Below are 21,822 nucleotides of genomic sequence, written 5' to 3' on the forward strand. Positions count from 1 at the left end.
GAACTTTGTTCCCCTTTTACAGATTTACCAAAGGCTTTATGTAATTAGGATTTGTCTTAACTGCAGTTAGTCAAGATCAATACCTGTTTATTTTGAAGGTTCAACATAATGGTTACAAGTAATTGGTTACAAGACAAGTAATGTTGATAGTAGCCTTAACAATGGTTTTGGAAATTTGTTTCCTAAGGAATAATGGTTTAAACTTTCATGTAATGAACAGTCCTGGAGATCTTACAGAAAGAAGTCTATGACTGGAGGTGTATACTTTTGGGAATTTTAAATCCTGTAAATGATGTCACTAGATTGTGTTTGCAAAAGATACAGAAGCACGTTGGCCTAGGTCTTGAGTTTCTTGTAGGAAATGGTTGACTACTGTAACCTAGTAATGGTAGGAAGGACTGGGTGCCCCTAGTGTTACCTCAGTGTGTCAGCGTTTGTTAACATTAGAAGTTAACTTTCATTCTTGCAGCCCATTCTACATAATCTATTCCAGTGTTCTCTTCCTAATCCTCCGTACCAGCTATCGCATAGTCTGCTCAGTTAATTTGAGAAAGACACAAAAAAAGATTTCTGTCTTTGGTTATGCAGTTTCCTTCATTTCTCATGACTTACCTTTCAGAATCAAAATCCTACCCATCCTTCAGAACTTAAACCCACTTGTATTGAGTGTAACCCATATTGATCTCTTTCCTTATGAGTTCTTAACAAAGAAGTCATGAGAAAACACAGCAAAGGACAGGAAGGATTTGCATGGGTTTCAGTACTCACTCATATTCACCCAGGTAACTGGTACGGAGTGCCAAGTGTTTAAGATATACCTGTAATGCCCCAGGTGTAGTCCGTAGGGATTATACCAACATTCCACAGGTTGAAACCAGTTCTTGTATTTAGCTCAGCCACCATACACACACCTGTTTTTCCCCTGGGCACGACTGCAGAAGTCACAGCCCGACAGTCCCTCTCAGTTCTAATTATTTGCATACACATCACATGGCTAACATTTGCATAGTGACATAGGTGTTCCAATCTTCCCACCCTGGTAGTACTCAGACTTTACTAGAGATTACAGGAGAGACACGGCCAGAGCGTATACCACTTTGTGCTCTCCCACAGGCTCTAGTGATAATAAGCTTACTTGCCTCTTAATGTGCAAGGAGAAAAGTCTATTGCTCTATTAGAACTAAAATAAGAATTTGCAACCTTCATTTTGTCAATCCATTCTAAAAATGCCCTCTAAATTGGTGAAAATTCAACCATTTTTTATATGTTGTAGTAACGATAGAATCTTATTTTTCTAGTACACAGGTAGAAAAATGTGCACAAGGTTCGAGGCAAGGCATTTACCTTGTCTTAAGCATGCAGCAAAGGATTTAGCAGGATTAGTTCAAGAGAGCCTTGTGCAAGAAAACCGTCAACAGTATTCTCTCTCGAATATTCCAACTGTCTTATTCTCTAATCCTTTCTTCCTCTGTTTTTACTCATTCTGTTCCCCAAAGTGAACAAAACACCTTCAATAGCTAAAGCAAGAACGACCCTGAAATCATCACACTTTCTGCTTTCTGACTATATTATGAATCTATAGTAATCAAAACACTGTAGTACATTGGCATAAAAACAAACACATAGATCAGTGGAACAGAAAAGAGAGCCCAGAAATAAACCCACACATAAATGGTCAATTTATGACAAAGGAGGCAAGAAAATTCAGTGGGACAAGGACAGTCTTGTCCATAAGTGACATTGGGAAAACTGGGCATCCACATACAAAAGAACAAAACTGGACCACTATGTTACACTACACACCAAAAAATTAATTCAGAAAGCACTGAAGAACCTAAGACCAGAAGTCATTGGCCTAAAAGAAAACGGAAAGCTTCCTGACCTCTGTCTCGGCGGGGATTGTGTGTTTTTTTTGTATTTGATACCAAAGGCAAAGGCAGCAAAAGCAAAACTAAGTGGAACTACATCAAACTAAAAAGCTTCTCTGTACAGCAAGGGAAACCATCAATAAAATGAACAGGCAGCCTAAAGAATGGAAGACAACATTTGCAAATTACATATCTGATGGATTTATATCCAAAAAAGAACAATTCAGACAACTCAATAGCTAAAAGTAGAAGATCTGAATAGACATTTTCCCAAAGAAGACATAAGTAACACCAACAAGTACACAAAAAGATCCCCATCATTAACCAGGGAATTGCAACACAGAACCACAGTAAGATATCGCCTCACACCTATTAGAATACTGCTATCAAAAAGACAGGCAAACAAAGATGAGAGAAAAGGGAACCATCATGCCTTGTTGGCAGGAATGTAAATTGGTGCAACAGCTATTGAAGACTTTGGAGATTCCTCAGAAATTTAAAACCTTAGAATTTGATGTGGCAATTCCACTTCTGAATATTTATGTGAAGTAAATGAAATCTTTTATCTTAAAAAGATAACCTGCACCCATGTTTAAAGCAGCACTATTTGCAATAGTCAAGATGTGAAAATAAGTGACCATGGGTGGATGAATGCATACAGTGTAATCTGTGGCCCACAATAAACAGATTATTTTTCAGCCATTTTTTAAAAAAGGAAATCTTGTTATTTGCCACAACATGGATCCTGAGGGCATTATCCTAAGTGAAAAAAGTTAAGAGAAAGACTATATAAACTCACTTATATGTAGAATCTAAAATAAACTGAACTCATAGCTACAGAGAACATTTATTGCCAGAAGCAGGTGGTGACCTGCATGAGCAAAATGAGTGGAGGTGTCATAAGAGACAAACCTGCAGCAATATAAACAAGTCCAGAGGACATATGTACAGCACAGCGACTGTAGGTAACAAGTGAAGGAGAGAGTGAAGCTAATGAGAGGAGCGCTGAAATGTATCCACATCATGTGTTTAAACAGCTAATGGGAAGCTGCTGTATTGCAGGGAGCCTCAGCCTAGGCCTTTGTGATGACCTAGAGGGGTGGGGTGGGATGGGGAGAGTGAGAGGGAGCTCAAGAGGGAAGAGGGATGTGTAAACTTACAGCTGACTCATATTGTACAGCAGAAACCAAAGCAACATTGTAAAGAAATTCAATTTTTTTTTTAAAAGTACTATCATTCACACCAGTATGAACTGTGCAAGTCCACTTATACAGGGATTTTTTTTTTTTTTTTAATAGTACCACAATGCTGGAGAAGGAAATAACCCACTCCATTATTCTTGCCTGGCAAATCCCATGAACAGAAGAGCCTGGTAGACTATAGTCGATGAGGTTGCAGAGAGTCAGACACGACTGAGCACAAACACACACAACAGTGCTACACGACGCACAGTAGGTTGAGTCCACAGATGTGGGACTGCGGATTCAGGAAAACCATATACAGAAGGCCAGCTGTAAGTTATACAGGCCAACTGCAAAGGGTCATCAACCCTGGGCCTCATTGTTCAAGGGTCAACTGGGTGTTTAAAAGTTGCTAAAAGTAGATCTCCAAGCCAGGCTTCAGCAGTATGTGAACCATGAACTTCCAGATGTTCAAGCTAGATTTAGAAAAGGCAGAGGAACCAGAGATCAAATTGCCAGCATCCACTGGTTCATTGAAAAAGCAAGAGTTCAAAAAAAACATCTGCTTTGTTGACTACGCCAGAGCCTTTGAGTGTGGGAATCATAACAAACTGGAAAATTCTGAGAGAGATGGGAATACCAGACCACCTTACCTGCCTCCTGAGAAATCTGTGTGCAGATCAGGAAGCACCAGTTAGAACTAGACACGGAACAACAGACTGGTTCCAAATAGGGAAAGGTGTACGTCAAGGCTGTATGTTGTCACCCTGCTTATTTAATTTATATGCAGAGTACATCATGAGAAATGCTGGACTAGATGAAGCACAAGCTGGAATCAAGATTGCTTGAAGAAACATCAATAACCTCAGATATGCAGATGACACCACCCTTATGGCAGAAAGTGAGGAACAACTAAAGAGCCTCTTGATGAAAGTGAAAGAAGAGAGTGAAAAAGTTGACTTAAAACTCAGCATTCAGAAAACTAAGATCATGGCATTTGGTCCCATCACTTCATGGCAAATATATGGGGAAACAATGGGAACAGTGACAGACTTGATTTTTTCGGGCTCCAAAATCACTGTAGATGGTGACTGCAGCCATGAAATTAAAAGACGCTTGCTCCTTGGAAGAAAATCTCTGACCATCCTAGACAGCATATTAAAAAGCAGGGACATTACTTTGCCAACAAAGGTCCATCTAGTCACAGCTATGGTTTTTCCAGTAGTCATGTATGGATGTGAGAGTTGGACTATAAAGAAAGCTGAGTGCCAAAAAATTGATGCTTTTGAACCATGGTGTTGGAGAAGACTCTTGAGAGTCCCTTGGACTGAAAGAAGATCCAACCAGTCCATCCTAAAGGAGATCAGTCTTGGGTATTCATTGGAAGGACTGATGCTGAAGCTGAAACTCCAATACTTTGGCCACCTGATGCAAAGAACTGACTCATTGGAAAAGGCCCTGATGCTGGGAAAGATTGAGGGCAGGAGAAGGGGACAACAGAGGATGGATGGCATCACCAACTCAATGGACATGAGTGTGAGTAGGCTCCAGGAGTTGGTGATGGACAGGGAGGCCTGGCGTGCTGTAGTCCATGGCATCGCAAAGAGTTGGACACAACTGAGCAACTAAACTGAACTGAAAGTAGATCTAACTTTTAAGTCTCATCACAAGAAAAAAAAATTTTCTGTCTTGATGGATATTAACATCATGGTAATCATTTTGCAATATACACATATATAAAATCACTTTGTGCATCTAAGATTAATAAAACGTTACCTGTCAATGTCAATTTTTTTTTAAGTTGCCATCTTCAGAGACTTCAAGTCATGCCAGAATAACAAGGACAGGACTTAACTTCCTTCTGTAAACAACTGGAAAAGTACACAAAATGTATGAAACTGTGTTCTTCAGACAGTAGACCACAGGCAGGACACAAGGCTGTAATCCCCGAGAATCAGGCGGGGGTAAGGATGAGGTCCGTAGTCGTCCAGCTGTCTACATGGAGCAATATCCAGACTAAAGACACAGGGAGAAGGGGAACCCAAACAGAGCCTGGCAACCCTGCTGAGCTGTGAAGACACAGAGTTTAGGAAAGCTGTGGTGATTGAAAATTGCAGCATTTTAAAAAGGAATCAGACATGTAGTTTATACACACACCATAGAACGAACAAACATGAATGGCATAGCCCTCGTTTTTATAAATTAGCCACCAGGCTGATCTTTTTGACACAGCCCATACCATTTTCCAGTTGCCTCCAGTCAGCACCTTAGCTGACTGGGGTTCTGTAGGAGATCCTAAACTTCATTGCTGAAGTATTTAAGTTCTTAGTGAATTTACATTTAGTGAATTGCTACAGTCTTCCTTTAACTTATACAACTGAATATAGGGGCACTAAGGCACTCCAGTGAGTTACAGTATTTCAGTTCAGTTGCTCAGTCAGGTCTGATTCTTTGCGACCCCATGAACCGCAGCACACCAGGCCTCCCTGTCCATCACCAACTCCCAGAGTCCACCCAAACCCGTGTCCATTGAGTCGGTGATGCCATCCAACCGTCTCATCCTCTGTCGTCCCCTTCTCCTCCCGCCCTCAATCTTTCCCAGCATCAGGGTCTTTTCCAATGAGTCAACTCTTCGCATCAGGTGGCCAAAGTATTGGAATTTCAGCTTCAGCATCAGTCCTTCCAGTGACTATTCAGGACTGATCTCCTTTAGGATGGACTGGTTGAGTCTCCTTGCAGTCCGAGGGACTCTCGAGAGTCTTCTCCAGCACCACAGTGTTTAGCAGCAGCGATATGTCCCTTGATAATTGGGATCAACCACCCCAGTCAATGGGCTTCCTGGTGGCTCCAACATTAAAGAGTCCACCTGCAGTGCAGGAGACCCAGATTCGACCCCTGGAGTTGGGAAGATGCCCTGGAGAAGAAATGGCTACCCACTCCAGTATTGCCTGGAGAATTCCATGGACAGAGGAACCTGGCGGGCTACAGTCCACGGAGTTGCAGAGAGACAGACATAGTCAAGTGACTCGCCTTTCACCGCAGTCAATATAGTAACACCGTTGTTTTCCCATTGGTCCAGGGGCATAAGAACCTTAAATACTCAAGGGGGAATCTCAATTTCCAGTTCAGTGGGAACATTGTTGGTTTCCTGGTGGAAGAATTCCTCCCTTGGGGCCCAAAAAGCAGAGCCCAAAGTTGCAGGTACAGGAAGCAAAAATTCTTTTCAATGGGTTATTGAATGTAACTTTGCTAAGAGCCATACTCACCCTCTTGATTCCTGGATCCTTTGTTTCAGTGACAACCCATTTACAAAGAGCATCTCTAATGCCAAAATTGTGGTTTAAAAATACTATTCATATTTAAAAACCAGAAAAGTTTTATGAGAATAGCTAACTAAAGGTAAAGGATAGAAAACAATCTTAGAAAGGCTTTTTATAACAGAAAATGAGGAAGTTATCAAAAATTACTGGAATCATATCCCAAGGAAATAGCCAACTTGAAAAGGTTCTTTGCTGAATAATGACTCTCAGAGATACCAAGTCCTGATCCCTGGAATGTGTAAATGTTTCCTTATGTGGCAAAAGTTTTGCAAATGTTATTAAGGATCTTGGAATGCGGGAAAGTGTAAGATAATCAGGATGGGTCCTAAGTGCAGTCACATGTATCTATAAGAGGGATGCAGGAGGAGACTTGGCATACAGGAGAAAAGAAAGCAATATGACCATGGAGGGAGACTGGAGCAATGCAGCTACAAGCCAAGGAATGCTGGCAGCCACAGAAGCTGGAAGACACAGGAGCAGGTTCTCCCCGAAAGCCTCCAGAGGGAGCATGGCCACGCCAACACGCTGTCCTGACCCAGTGAGACTGGTTTTAGACTTCTGACATCCAGACCTGTGAAACAGGTGAATTTCTGTTGTTTTAAGCCACTATGTTTGTGGTACTTTGGTCCTTCAGCCATAGGAAAATACACTAGCCAAAGATGGAGCATCATTAAGATAAGTGCAGTGAATCACAGCATATGAATTATGTTTTTTTAACATTTCTGGAGTTATAAATAAATACATGTAGATTCATTTTCATTAGGTAACCAATTCATTATTCTGCAAACTGGCAAAGGGAAATAATTGTTCTTCAGAGTAGCAATACAGTTCATAAGGAAGTTTTGCTTCACATTAAATTTTAAATGAAGGATTTATAGAATTAGGATACCACCATTTTGTAATTTGTTATAAAATAATAGGACTAAACAATGATCTTCAAAGGCTGCTTAAATGATTAAGTGAAAAGTTTATAGGAAATGTATAATCCACCTGACAACTTCCAAACCCCATAGTTCAATCCCGACATAAAAAAAAAAAGAAAAAGGCCAAACAGACATGTACCTCCTGCTGTGATGGAATAGGAAATACAAGATACCAAAATGAATTTCTTTGACAAAACTTCAAACCTGAATCCTTTTAAGCTTCTAAATCTAAGTACCAGTTCATAAGAAATATTGGGGACAAGAACATATTAAATGTGTTAAATACTATTTCTGGCATCCTATCAGCAGAATCCAAAACATGGTGACCATTCAGGGAAAAAAAACAAAAAACTTGTTTAACAAACTGCCAAAACAAAAAAGACGGAGAAAGGAATCTAAAAAGAGATTTACAAGATTTATCAACCCAATGTGTCTTAATTCAAATAAGCCACTGAACAACGTAATTAAGACACTGGGCAAAATTTAAAAACATTTGGTATCAAAGAATTACTGTTACTATGTTAGGTATAATACAATATGTTGAGTTTTTTAAATGTTTATTACTTATCTCAGTTGAGATTTACATACTGAAGAATAAGTTAATTGAAAAATATATTTAGGGGCTTCCCCAGTGGCTCAGTGATAAAGAATCTGCCTGCCAATGCAGGAGACATGGGTTCAATCCCTTGTCCAGGAAGATCCCCTGTGCCTCAGAGCTACTAAGCCCATGTGCCACAACCAGTAATGCCTATAAGCCCTAGAGCATGTGCTCCACAACGAGAAGCCACTGCAATGAGAAGCCCATACATCGCAAGTAGAGAGTAGCCGCTGCTTGTCACAACTAGAGAAAAGCCCTCACAGCAACAAAGACACAGCATGGTCATAAGTAAATGTATAAAATTATTTTAAAAAATAAAAATATATTTGGGCTTTACTTCAAAATAGCCCAGTTGGGGTTAGAAACTTAGTCTGCATGTAGATTAAGCAGGTTGGCCAGGAGTTGATAATTTTTTCTCATACTTGCTAGGATAAACCACAAACCTGAGTAAAGCCTCTCTTCCTACTACACACCTGTACTCTTGTAGCCGAATGTGAATGAGTGGCTGATTTCTTTTTATGTTCATTTTCCTTAATGTCAATGGGTTCTTAATGCTGCCAGGCATCATTTTTTTTCCTGGTTTCTTTTCCAGTTCCCAAGCTGAAACATTTAATCCATTTTCCTCTTTCTAAACCTCCGCTATCTCTTCCCCATTTCCTCATAAAATCATCTTGCTGTCTCAGCCCACCAGGCTCTTCTGTCCATGGGATTCTCCAAGCAAGAATACTGGAGTGGGTTGTCATTTCCTTCTCCATGAGATCTTCCCAACCCAGGACTCCCGCATTCCCTGGTGGCTCAGATGGTAAAGCATTTGCCTACAATGTGGGAGACCTGGGTTCAATCCCTGGGTCGGGAAGATCTCCTAGAGAAGGAAATGGCAACCCATTCCAGTATTCTTGCCTGGAAAATCCCATGGACGGAGGAACCTGGTAGGCTACAGTCCATGGAGTCACAAAGAGTCGGACAGGACTGAGCAACTTCACTCACTCACTCCTGCATAGAAAGCAGACACTTTACCAACTGAGCTACAAGGGAAGCCTGAACAAAATAAAAGTAATCGAAATAGAACTTCAGAATATCCAAATGGCAATAAGCATTTGAAAAATCTACTGAACAGTAGGGAAATGCAAATTAAAACCACCATCTAATATCACCAGCACCCACCAGAATGATTAAAATGACAAAGATTAGTAATATTAGGAAAGAAATGAAGCAAATGCAACTTTCACACCTTGCTGGTGGGGGTTATATTGGGAGATCATGTTGTAAGAACTATTTATTAAAGGTAAACATGTGTATACCTTCTGGCCCAGCAATTTCACTCCTACATACCTACTAAACTGAAATGTATACATATATTCCCTGTAAAACATTTCAAGAAGTTCATAGAGCACAATTCATAAAAGTTAACCCAAATATTCATCAGCAATTGAATGGATAAAACTATGGTATATTCACATAGGGAATATCACACAGCAGTGAAAATCATTGAGCTATGATTACATGCAACATAGATGAAACTCAGAATGTTGAGTTTAAGGAGTCATAAACAAAAGAGAACATAATACTTAGAAAAAGTTCAAAAGCAGGTCTCAGAGCAGTGGTGTTAGTGAACTTGGACCCACTCACTTGAATGCTGCAGAGCCAGTCCACTAACACAGGATGGTGATAAAGGAAAGTACTGTTATTTGTGGGCTTCCCTGGTGGCTCAGATGGTAAAGAATCTGCCTGCAATGCATGAGACCCAGGTTCAATCCCTGGACCAGAAAGATCCCTTGGAGAAGGAAATGGCAACCCACTCCAGTATTCTTGCCTGGGAAATCCCATGGACAGAGGAACCATGAACATGTAGGCCCTAGGGTCACAAAACAGTCAGTCATGACTGAGCAACTAAACAACGAAAGCAAGGAGACTGGGCAGCTAAATACTCAAAAGACCTGAAGTTCCCAATGGGTTTTGGTTTTTAAAGGCGACTTTAGAGGTGAGGGTTGCAGGATGTGTGATCAGGTTGGGTGAGGTTTCAGGAATGTTAATTGTTAATCTTCTGGTTCTACCAGCCTGGGGTCTATGATCTTGTGATCCTCCACCAGATGTGAGTCTTAGTTTCTGCAGGACAATTCAAAGATATGCATGAGACTGTTATCTACCTCCCTTCAGGAGGAACAAGAAATCCTCTGATTCCAGTGTTCAAGCTCTCTCTTTCCACATTTACTTTCTCTAGTCATTAATTCAAGTCTGCTCTTTGAAATTTTAGGAATACCTAGGGAAGGAAAGCTTTTCCTACAAACAAGAACTGGAGACACAGAAGGGCTTGTACCCAGAAGGGCCCTGCAGGGTCCTGCTGAGTTTCAATGTCCAGTTATCTTTGCTGCAGCCTAGGTAGTAATGGGAAAGGGGCACAGGAGCCCTCTGGGTTGCTGGTAATGTTCTGATTTTTGATCAGAGTTCTAGTTACACAGATTTGTTCACTTTGTAAAAATTATAAGCTATGTATCTGGGATTTTTGTACTTTTCCATGTGTGTGTGTGTGTGTGTGTGTGTGTGTGTACGTGCACATACTCAGTTTCTCAGTCGTGTCTGACTCAGTCCCAGGGACTAAAGCCCACCAGGCTCCTCTGTCCATGGGATTTTCTAGGCCAAAATCCTGGAGTGGGTTGCCATTTCCTACTCCGGGGAATCTTCCCCACCCGGGGATAGAACCCACATCTCCTGCCTTGGCAGGCCAATTCTTTACCACTGTGCCAAGGGAAGCCCCCTTTATGTATATTATACCTAAAATAAAATGTTAATTACAGAGAAGGATAGAACCCCACAAACTCTACAGACCACTACATTGGCCCATCTATGTGCATCTGAGCCCATCTACTCTGCCTTCAGTCCTGTTCCTGTGGGTGAACTGTCGTTCGTGCTCCCATCAGAGACAGGCCCTTTCTCCTGTGCGCTACATAATGACCCCGTCTTCTTCACTAGGATGTCACTCTGGCAGGTAACCCATCTCATTCCTGTATCTTTTCCTCTTGACTAGATCTTTCTCATCAGCTGACAAACATGCTATCACTTTTCTAATGTTTAGGACAAACTGCTCTTAACCTTCCATTCTTTTACTTTTATTCTCCTCTCTTGCCTGATAGCAAGACTCAAAACATTTATCTATACTGGGGCGAAGCCAGATTTGCTCTTAACATTCTCTCTGAACCACCTCCAATCGTATTCTCACCTCCACACACCACAAAAAAATTGATCTTATCAAGACCAACTCTACATTGTTAAATCCAATAGTCTTGCCTTCATCCTCATCTTAAATGATTTGCATAGTTTGGGGCATAGTCATCAACTTCCTCGTTCCGGAGATACTTTCTCCTTTACCCTTCCAGAACACTACACACCCAGCTCTTTTCCTTCTACTACACCAGCTGCTCCCCTCCAACTCTTCTTTTGTTGGTTCCTCCTTATCTCCGTAACCTCTGCACTTTGGAAGGCCCTCAGGACTCATCTGGGAGGCTCTTTTCTATTTCTGTTCACTCCTTGGGCGTGCTCATCCCATTTCATGGCTTTATATAGTATACAAGCTGAGGAACACCAGGTTAAGTGTCTCCAGTCCAGACCTCTCTCCTGAACCCGGACTCCTGTCCCAGTCATCCCCTCAACATCTGTCCTCGGATGTCTAATAGGCATCTTCAGTTTTATATCTTCAAAGGCAAACCCATGGTCTTCCCCTCAACAACCACTCTTTCACAGTGTGCCTGTCTTGGTTCATGGCAGCCCTGTCCTAAACCTAACACCCAAACAAAACCCCTGGAGTCATCCTCAACCCCTCCACTGCTCATGAACAAACTCCATCTGTCAGCAGACTCATAGTGAACCTTCAGAACATTCCCAGGATCTGACCACTCTGACCACTTCTCTTGCAGCTCCCCGGGTCTCCGCCAGGGATACGAGGGCTGGCATCAGCACGCTGGCCTCTACACTAGCCTCCCGGCTCCCACCCCCGCCTCCCAAACAACCAATCTGTCCTCAACGCCGCATTCAAGTGTTAGTCAGATCATGTCAGCCCTCTGCTCGAAACCTTCCAGCGGCCTATAATCTCTCTCAGAGAAGACAAAGTCCGCCTTATGTGTCACAGAGGCCGTCAGGATACATCGTCTTCCCCTGTATTCTTTTTTTTTTTTATTTTTTATTTATTTATTTTTTATTAGTTGGAGGCTAATTACTTCACAACATTTCAGTGGGTTTTGTCATACATTGATATGAATCAGCCATAGAGTTACACGTATTCCCCATCCCGATCCCCCCTCCCACCTCCCTCTCCACCCGATTCCTCTGGGTCTTCCCAGTGCACCAGGCCCGAGCACTTTGTCTCATGCATCCCACCTGGGCTGGTGATCTGTTTCACTATAGATAATATACATGCTGTTCTCTCGAAACATCCCACCCTCGCCTTCTCCCACAGAGTTCAAAAGTCTGTTCTGTACTTCTGTGTCTCTTTTTCTGTTTTGCATATAGGGTTATCGTTACCATCTTTCTAAATTCCATATATATGTGTTAGTATGCTGTAATGTTCTTTATCTTTCTGGCTTACTTCACTCTGTATAATGGGCTCCAATTTCATCCATCTCATTAGAACTGATTCAAATGAATTCTTTTTAACGGCTGAGTAATATTCCATGGTGTATATGTACCACAGCTTCCTTATCCATTCATCTGCTGATGGGCGTCTAGGTTGCTTCCATGTCCTGGGTATTATAAACAGTCCTGCGATGATTCCCCTGTATTCTTAACTCTTTCACCCCTCCCTTTGCTCTGCTCTATTTACACCAGTTTCCTTGTTGCTCCTTAAACATGACAGGTGTGATCCTGCTTCAGGGCTATGCAAGTCTTTCCTCTTGGCCTAGAATGTTCTTCCTCCATTTATCCTCACGGGTCATTCCTTCATCTCCTTTGGACATTTACTCAAATGTTACATTTTTCATTAAAATGTCACCTCCCGGACCTGACCACACTATTTAAAATTTTCCTCCCCACTGGAAGGTCTCTTTCACTTCCTTCAATTTCTCTCTAGCACTTGTCTCCTTCTAATATACATATATGTTAACTGTTTATAGTTGTTTTCCCACTAGTATGTGAACAGCATTAGCATGGGAATCTCTGTTTTATTGACTACACTAACCCTGGTGTCAAGAGCAATGCCTAGTAAATAGTAAGAGCTTAATTAACATTTGTAGAATGAATGAATGAGCTATTCCACTGCTTGTCATATACTCAAGCATCATAGAGATGGGAACTATATCTCTGTAATGACTGACCAACTAAGGGAAAGAAGTCACAGTAGATAAATTCAGTTCAGCTGAAGTACTTAAGGCAGGCCGTGGATTTAATTATTCTGTCCATTTTTAATTCAAATACTTGTTCTCCCCAAATAAATTATATCATCTGTTTCCAAACGAAATTAACTGCCTTTTCTTCCTTTCTTAAATTTTCACAAAATCAAGAAAAGAGGGCATATTACATTGGGGAGAGTGTGCAGCAAAAATATAGTTATTAAAGCAATGCTTATCAACAGTCCACAAGTCAAAAGAGGAAATTCAAGCTTTCTAAAGGAATACAAACACAGTTGCTCAATTCATTAATAGGATGTTTCCTTTCCAGAGATAAGGTATAGGAACAGATATGAGAGGAGGAAAAATCAACAGACGGGTTGGTTTAATTGTACAGTTTCTAAAATACACTAACCCAAGGAGGGCGAAATTTGACCCTTCTGATATGAAGACCTTGTGTTTGTTATTAAATAAACAGCACTTCCTGTTCACCTGAATGTATAATGCTTCTAGAGGAAATGTCAATGCTTGGACAATTCCAGCAACTTGTCCCCCCAAAATGATAAGTTCACATTTTAATCTTTTCAATGTATTTATATAAAGACATTTTTTTTTCCACATGAAAATTTAAAGAGGAAGTTGACTATGAAGCCAAAGACCCAAGTTCTTTTTTCAGGACATGTGTACTTGGAAACTTTTCTGCCCCCCTTGCAGCCCCCTCACAGGAGGACCAAGGACACTCAAAAGGCTAATAGGTGGAGAGGTCTATAGTCATTGCTGCTAAGGACAGGCCTTACCGGGCTCACTGCAGAGCAACTGACTACTCATTAGTCATCTCCATGGTGAGAGCAAGGCAACAAGGACCCTGCAAAGCACTACAACCTTGCAGAAGCAGTCACTGACTTAGGAAAGCCACTGTGCCAGACACAGTCATAGCTATGTCAGAGTACATGGAATGCTGGGAAAGTTGATTGTGAGAGAACACTCGAGGAACTGAATCAAAATCAGAAGTGAAGAAATACAGGCACATTGCAGCATGACATATTAATGGGAACGTCATTCAAATTATACGAGTGAGTGAGTGAGTGAGTTGCTCAGTCGTGTTCCAACTCTGCGGCCCCATGGACTATACAGTCCATGGAATTCTCTAGGCCAGAACACTGGAGTGGGTAGCCTTTCCCTTCTCCAGGAGATCTTCCCAACCCAGGGATGGAACCCAGGTCTCCAAGATTGCAGACAGATTCTTTACCAGCTGAGCCACAAGGGAAGCCCAAGATACTGGAGTGGGTAGCCTTTCCCTTCTCCAGTGGATCTGCCAGACCTAGGGATCTAACCAGGGTCTCCCTCATTGCAGGTGGATTCTTTACCAACTGAGCCATCAGGGAAGCCCCAAATTATACAAACTGGTGTGTAAACCACTTTTCCAGAATGTACTGTATGCAGAAAACCAGTTCTACCATATACAAGATATGCTTATCTGTTTACAAAGGATCACTTCCCCATCATAGAAGAATGTAACTTGCAGCTAATTGCCTTCTGATAACCTGAGATCTCCCTGTAGCTCAAACGGTAAAGAATCTGCCTGTGATGCAGGAGACCAGGTTCGATCCCTGGGTCGGGAAGATCGTCTGGAGAAGGGAATGGCAATCCACTCCAGTATTCTTGCCTGGAGAATCCCATGGACAGAGGAGCCTGGTGGGTTACAGTCCATAGGGTTGCAAAGAGTCCGACACGACTAAGCAACTAACACAACCTGATAATTATCTCTGGAGCTTTAGAAAAGAAACTGTTTCACCGGGTAACATTTGTTGGGCAGGTGGCTAAGAAGGCTGGGGCAGAGAATGCACGTACAACATACACACACACACAGCTGTCTCCCCCCAAGGAAATGTATAAACCACAAAATCAGTGACCATTCCATTCACATACCTAAATAAGAGTTTTGACTCAAGAGGCATAAAGATGGAGTAACCAGACCTAGTTTATTCTTATTATCTAAATAATCATTAATACTACAGGCTATCCACCCTCCCCCCTGTACCCCGGTACCCCTCGCCACCCCCTCCCCCGCTGCCCCCACCAACTAAAATGAGTTCCAGTTTTGACAGTAAATTATATGGTGACCTTACCTAATGGCTGCTTCAATCTTTGTTATGGAACATTAAGCTTTGGCTGTGAAGCTTGCAAAATTAGTGCTGTAATTTTCCTGTAAGGATATGGATGGTCACATTGGTTAAATCACCCTGGCTTTTTTTTCTGGCAACATTAACAAAACAAGGGGGGCTTTATATTCTTGTGCATCGGCCATTTATACAGCCTGCCATGATCACTAAGAAATAATGGTGATTCTCTTGCTGGCCACCGGGGATTTCAAATGTCACCAAGAGTTACGAGAAAAAGTCTCACGGTTTTATCTTATTTCTGGCTTGCTAGACCAAAAAAAAGAGGTAGAGATTTTAATCAGAAGCTATTTATTAAGTTAATAGTACAAAACAGGAGGCCTTCTGTCCATCAAAGTCCTCTCCCCACTACCAAGCCTAGAATTATTAGGAATGGGCACCTCCAGAGAGTGGAAAAGTCGATACCAATTCAACTGAAATCCAGGTCTCCTCCCACACTTACCCAGACAGCTGGTTCTTATTATGAACTCAGTGAGAAAGTGAATGAAGGAGCTATTGGAAGTGGGCTGAGCTACCAGTCAGTGTTCACCCAGGGCAGCAGTCTGCAAGTCAGCATATCTACTCTCCACACTCCAGGAGCAGGCCTCTGACCCTGGGGGATGCCACGAATTCCACAGCCCTCGTCCCCCACCCCACACAGTACCAGCATGCCCTAGGCATGTTGGCACATGTCCCTGGCCCTCAGGTAGCAATCCGCCCACAGTACAGCTCAAAGTTCAGTCCCATAGATGGCCTTATGACGTAAATACTCTTCTAAGCACTGCAGGACGTTATCATCCACCCTTGGGTCAAACTTGTTTGCCAAGAGGTGATGGTTCTGGAGAATCCAGTGCAGGTCCCCGGCCCCATAAATGCAAATGGCCCGCTGATGGATTCCAGAGCAAGGTGCATAAGGTGCCCCCATGCTGACATCTCCCTCGTGGCCCTGCCACTTGACCAGCCTGGCGATGGCAGTCATGTCTGAGATGTGATACTTGGGGTGGTAGGGAACAGAGCCAGGCATCCATGGTGCACGCTGAAGGGTGGCCCAGAGGTGTTCATCAGGGCTATAGGTGTCTTTGGCCCATTCAATCAGTCTTTGGGATTTGGGGTTCTCTAAGACATGCTGGACAAAGGCTCGAGAAGCCACAAAATAGGCATTCCCCGTGAACATAGGTAAATTATCAGGGGGAGGGTCCTTCATCTTGCTGGTTAGGTACAGTCTGTCTGTCACCTCGTAGCGGTATTTCCAGCGAGTTTTTTTGTACTCAGAAGGTATCTCAGACTCCATACTGTTCTTCCCATTCAACATCTTGAGGGCCAGGACCATCTCGGCGTTGGTCTTTATGGGGAAGTCTGTCCCGCATGTATTCAGTAAGTATTTCCATGGCACCGAGCTCTGGAGCAAGTCTTCCATACAGTTCAGGTCAGCCTGCACTCTGGACCAGGAGGCATAAACCACTGGGACCAACTTACTGGCCATGAAGACATTGGGGAAGCAGGAAATAATGGCCTTGACTGCCTCTTTGAAAGTTTCTGGGGACTTCTCATCCACATGGACACAGTATATGTTCTGAGGGGCATACACAGCTCGCAGCAGCCGTTCAAAGTTTTCAATCTTCTCATGGACCACCATCGAGTATGCAATGGGGAAGTCTAACTCTTCTTTGCTCAGTGGGAACTGTATGAACTTCCTTCGGGCCTTAAACCGCTCACAGTCTCTGGTCATGTTGAGGTAATCAGTGTCAGTGAAAGGCAACCGCTTCTTCTTGACTTCCAGGTTGTCCAGGAGAGCCTGGCTCACTGCTTCCTGGTCCCCTCGTGTGATCCCAGAACAGTTGATCGATCTCTTTGCTGGCAGCTTCAGGTTCTTGTATAAGACATCTCTACAACGCTGACTTTGGAAGCCCCTGGACTCCAGATCCAAGGAATCTACATCACATTTCAACCTGAGAGAAAGCCTCAGAGCAACAACGGCCAGCAGCATATAGCAGCCCAGGGCCCACAGATGATGACCCCGGCAGAGCTTCTTCTTCCACCCAGTCATCTTCATGGGATGAGAGATCGGTAGAGTTTGGGCACAGGGAAGGCGGAGGAGGAGATCCTTGGACAGAACAAAATGCCTTTAGTTACAAACTAATCCAGAACATCCTCAAGGAACATCAAGTTCCAACTCCAGAGTGATGGCAAAGATAGATTTCTTCTCTAGACAAATGTCCTCAGTCAAGTCCTGCCTGGGACCCTTGTGGATGGAGATCTGTAACCTGATGCTGCAAACCAGCTGATCATGCTGGGCCTGGAGTTAGGACCCGGATCCACCTCCACCCGGGAGAGAGAAAAGGAAACAGCCCTGCTGCTGTGAGGGAGTACTGAGTAAGAGGAAGTCCCCACCCTTTATTCCAAGGAAGAGAGGACTTCTGCCCACACCTTACCACCCTCTGTCTAAAGTAGCTTTTATCTGGAGGACAGAATTTGTGATAGGTCTAGACAGAAAAGACAGGAAGTTCACACTCTCACCTTCAGTTCTAGAACTCCAAAGTGCTTTTAAAAGATAAAGTTCACTTCTTGGTCTTATTTGACAGTTCATATTTTAGATGCTTTCACCACACATAATTCACTGGTTAGATATGGCATCTAGCCATGCTTTCAAGAAAATGTTCTTAAACAAGTACAAAAAATTGAACATAATTTCAAAAATACATTGTAGTCATTCGTATAGATCACTCTCAGTCTACTCAGATGTAAAATCTATCCAGGGACTTTCCTGGTGGCCCAGTAGTTAAGACTTCACGCTTCAAAGGCAGTGGGTGCAGGTTCAATCCCTGGTTGTAGAACTAATTTCCCACATGCTGCACAGTGAGGCCAAAAATAAATAAAATATATCTACACACATGGAGAAGGAAATGGCAACCCACTCCAGTATTCTTGCCTGGAGAATTCCATGGACAGAGGAGCCTGGCGGGCTACAGTCCATGGGGTCACAAAGAGTCAGACACGGCTTTGCGACTAAACCACCACCATCCACACACAGAGACACACAGAGCTATGCATGTCAGTATTTAATGAGTGCTTTCTATGAGTCAGAAATATTTCTTTACGTTGTCCAGTTGGATCTTCACAACATGCTTAAAACACAGTATTATTCGGCCTCTTTTATAGAGAGGAAAACAGAAGCTAAATAACTTGCCAAATATCACATACTTATAAGAAGCAAATCTGGGACTCGTCCATATTCCCTCACCGTCCCCAGTGTGTATGTGTGTGTGTGTGTGTGTGTGTGTCTGTAAGCTTGATACTTGTTCCTCCACCACAGTTACATTTTAAATACAATACAGGGTACTTAGAAACTACTATGTTAAAAATAAACAAAGTCCTACTATACAATACAGGGAACTATATTCAATGTCCTGTGACAAAACATAATGAAAAAGAATATGAAAAAGTATGTCTATTTAAATGTCTATTTGAATCACTAGGATACTTAGTACCAAAGAAAACCAGATACTATAGGGGGAAAAAAATTCCTAAAAGGTGAGAAAGAGAGACAAAATGTGACATATCCTTCCAGCAATAACTCTTTTCCCTTATCACAATCTCCTTTGATACATAAGATTGTACCCACGTGAGGAATAACTTATGGAAATCTAAGAGGAAGAAAAAATGAACAATAAAGAAAACCCTCACCTTTAATAGCTTCTGTCCTATTTAGGGAAGATCTCTTGCCATGGGGTGTTTCTTTTTCCAAGGGTTGGGTTCTGTGGAAGCGAACATGAACACTATATCTCCTGGTCTCCTTTCAGCCTCTCCAGAATACGTTTTCTAACTTCCACAGGACATCCAAGAGAGACTGTGGCAGTCTTCTTCTTAATCTCTGTAAAGTAAAGAGCAGCAGGTGCCTCCGTCACTCACCCAGCTTCCTGCTCTCAGATAAGAGAGCAAGCTCAGATATATCATTCAGGATTGTATTTGCGAGAACAAGTCACCGAGGGAGGTGAGCAAGCAGAAAAAAATGCTGGCAATGTCTGAGAAGGCAAGCAGCTATTTGATCCAGAACAGCCTAGTTTGTAGCCATGCTCTCCTGCTGCAAAATCATTCATAACAACCTGTCAATACTCATGCAAGAACCTGAAAGCTTTTTGCCCTCTTAACAAGGAGCCATAAAAACATACAGGTATTCCCTTGCCTTCTTTTGACCTGGAGATCAGATGTCACTCCTCTTTTGTTCCCTGAAGACTCCCTGAATTTCACTGAAGACTGAAGCAATAAAAATGACCTTCAAAGTTGTTTCTTTTGTTGTTTTATTTGAAGGGAAAAAAAGTAAGTAAAAACCAGTGTTTGTTCTTTCATGGCAACTGCTCAAAAAAAACAAAACAAAAACCAAAAAATCCATTTGCCTTTCCATGACTGTTAATAATCTTTAGGCTGAAGAAATATCCTTGAGGTTCCAAATTGTAGATCTCCCTCACTAATGTCTGAGACCCTAGGGTTCCTGGCAGTCTGAACAAAGGATAACACCAAGAGAGTCCCATAGATGGTTTTGGCAATACAGTGTGAAAAATGCCTCCTTCAAAACTGCTGGCAGAGACTTTGCTGACAGGTTCTTCCCTGATGGTCCAGTGGTTAACACTATGACCTCCCAAAGCAGGGGACACAGGTTCAATTCCTAGGCAGGGAACTAAGATCCTCATATGCCACACCCAAGAAAAAACAAAAAACTGCTCACATTGCTTGCCACTTTGTCTCTCTCTCTCTCACCCTCAAGTCACTCCTCCAAACATGCAGCTGCTGCTGCCAAGTCGCTTCAGCCGTGTCCGACTCTGTGCGACCCCGCAGACGGCAGCCCACCAGGCTCCCCGTCCCTGGGGTTCTCCAGGCAAGAATGCAGCATTCCTCGCCAAATGTTTGAAATAGCAAATGTAATATTAATAATTTCATGGAAAGAATTTAACTAGGTATCAAGTAAGTGAAAGTGGGGGGAGGGATAGACGATGCTAAATTATTAGGGAAGTAGAAATTGCTGGAAGTAGGCCGGAATGAGGGAGATACTTGGGATTTGTTTACTTGAGAATTTGGGAAGAGGGTGCCAACAAGCAGCAACTCAGACCTCTGAGAGGGGAACCCTAAGCAGATGGTACCTGGGTCACTGAGCTCAGAGGAGATCCTCTTAGCCTGAGATCCAGACCTCTCCTGAAGAGCCTGGTGTCTCCGTCCTCCGCTACTGTTAACTGGATTCAGTGCGGGCACAGAAAGGAATGGCCACAGCGAGGTAGAAGGGCGTTGCCATGGGGATGCTCGGTAAGCAACGTACAGAGAAAGACAACAGGAAGTTCCGCCTCCAGCCTCGCTCCAGCGCCCCCTATTGGCAGAGTGTAACAGGGGGCGCTGATAAAGCACTAACATGGTTTGCAGACTCCCCCATTCCACATAACAAAGGTTGAGTCCAGAAGGGCAGGCTTCATGTAAAGACAACAGTGTAATATCCGGGGCGAGTTAGTGCTGCCTTCCTTCTACAAGAATTGTTTACACAGCCCCCAGTAAAGCATTGGGAATTTAGGTCTTTTTCTTTTGGTGACCTCCTCTGCCTGTTATGGGCTAGTGATAAAGATATGAGATGTGGGTTCGATCCTTGGGTCGGGAAGATCTCCTGAAGAAGGGAATGGCAACCCACTCTAGTATTCTTGCCTGGAGAATCCCATGGACAGAGGAGCCTGGTGGGCTATAGTCCATAGAGTTGCAAAGAGTCAGAGGTGACAAGCAACTTAGCATGCACTGCTGGTTTCTGACTATAGATGAAGACAAACCAATGGCAGACAGCCATATGGAGTCATATACGCCCCCTCTTATGCCCCTCCCCCCCATCAGCTCTTGTCTTCTACCAGCTTTCGTCACTCGGAGGCAAAAACAATTAAAGGATAACACTTACTTCAGTATCTGGATGTAGCAAAATCTTTCTAATTTGTTTTATATCTTTCTTTGCTTTGATGACCACCTCAAAGTCCCACCATCTTTCCCATAAAAAAAAAAAAAAATTCACAGACTCTCTCAATAGAGATATATCTTAAATATTTGATTTTTAAGGTAACCTAAACAGGTATGCTATGGTTTTTCCAGTAGTCATGTATGGATGTGAGAGTTGGACTGTGAAGAAAGCTGAGCGCTGAAAAATTGATGCTTTTGAACTATGGTGTTGGAGAAGACTCTTGAGAGTCCCTTGGACTGCAAGGAGATCCAACCAGTCCATCCTAAAGGAGATCAGTCCTGGGTGTTCATTGGAAGGACTGATGCTGAAGCTGAAACTCCAGTACTTTGGCCACCTCATGCGAAGAGCTGACTCACTGGAAAGACCCTGATCCTGGAGGAACTGGGGCAGGAGGAGAAGGGGACAACAGAAGATGAGATGGCTGGATGGCATCACCGACTCGATGGACGTGAGTTTGAGTAAACTCCGGGAGTTGGTG

At 42.9% G+C, this 21,822-nt stretch overlaps 1 protein-coding gene across 1 annotated transcript; it reads right to left on the minus strand.

The window, feature by feature from the left end:
• Positions 1–15,659: 15,659 nt before the first annotated feature.
• GCNT3 (glucosaminyl (N-acetyl) transferase 3, mucin type) lies at positions 15,660–20,627 on the minus strand. The gene is made up of 3 exons (XM_043471799.1): positions 20,500–20,627; positions 19,049–19,235; positions 15,660–17,468 (listed from the first exon to the last, which is right to left on the minus strand). The coding sequence occupies exon 3, from the start codon at positions 17,415–17,417 to the stop codon at positions 16,095–16,097; it is 1,323 nt and encodes a 440-aa protein (XP_043327734.1). The 5' UTR covers positions 17,418–17,468; positions 19,049–19,235; positions 20,500–20,627; the 3' UTR covers positions 15,660–16,094.
• Between the last annotated feature and the right edge of the window lie 1,195 nt (positions 20,628–21,822).

The sequence above is a fragment of the Cervus canadensis genome, chromosome 6, assembly GCF_019320065.1.
Source record: "Cervus canadensis isolate Bull #8, Minnesota chromosome 6, ASM1932006v1, whole genome shotgun sequence".
Classification (NCBI taxonomy): Eukaryota; Metazoa; Chordata; class Mammalia; order Artiodactyla; family Cervidae; genus Cervus; species Cervus canadensis.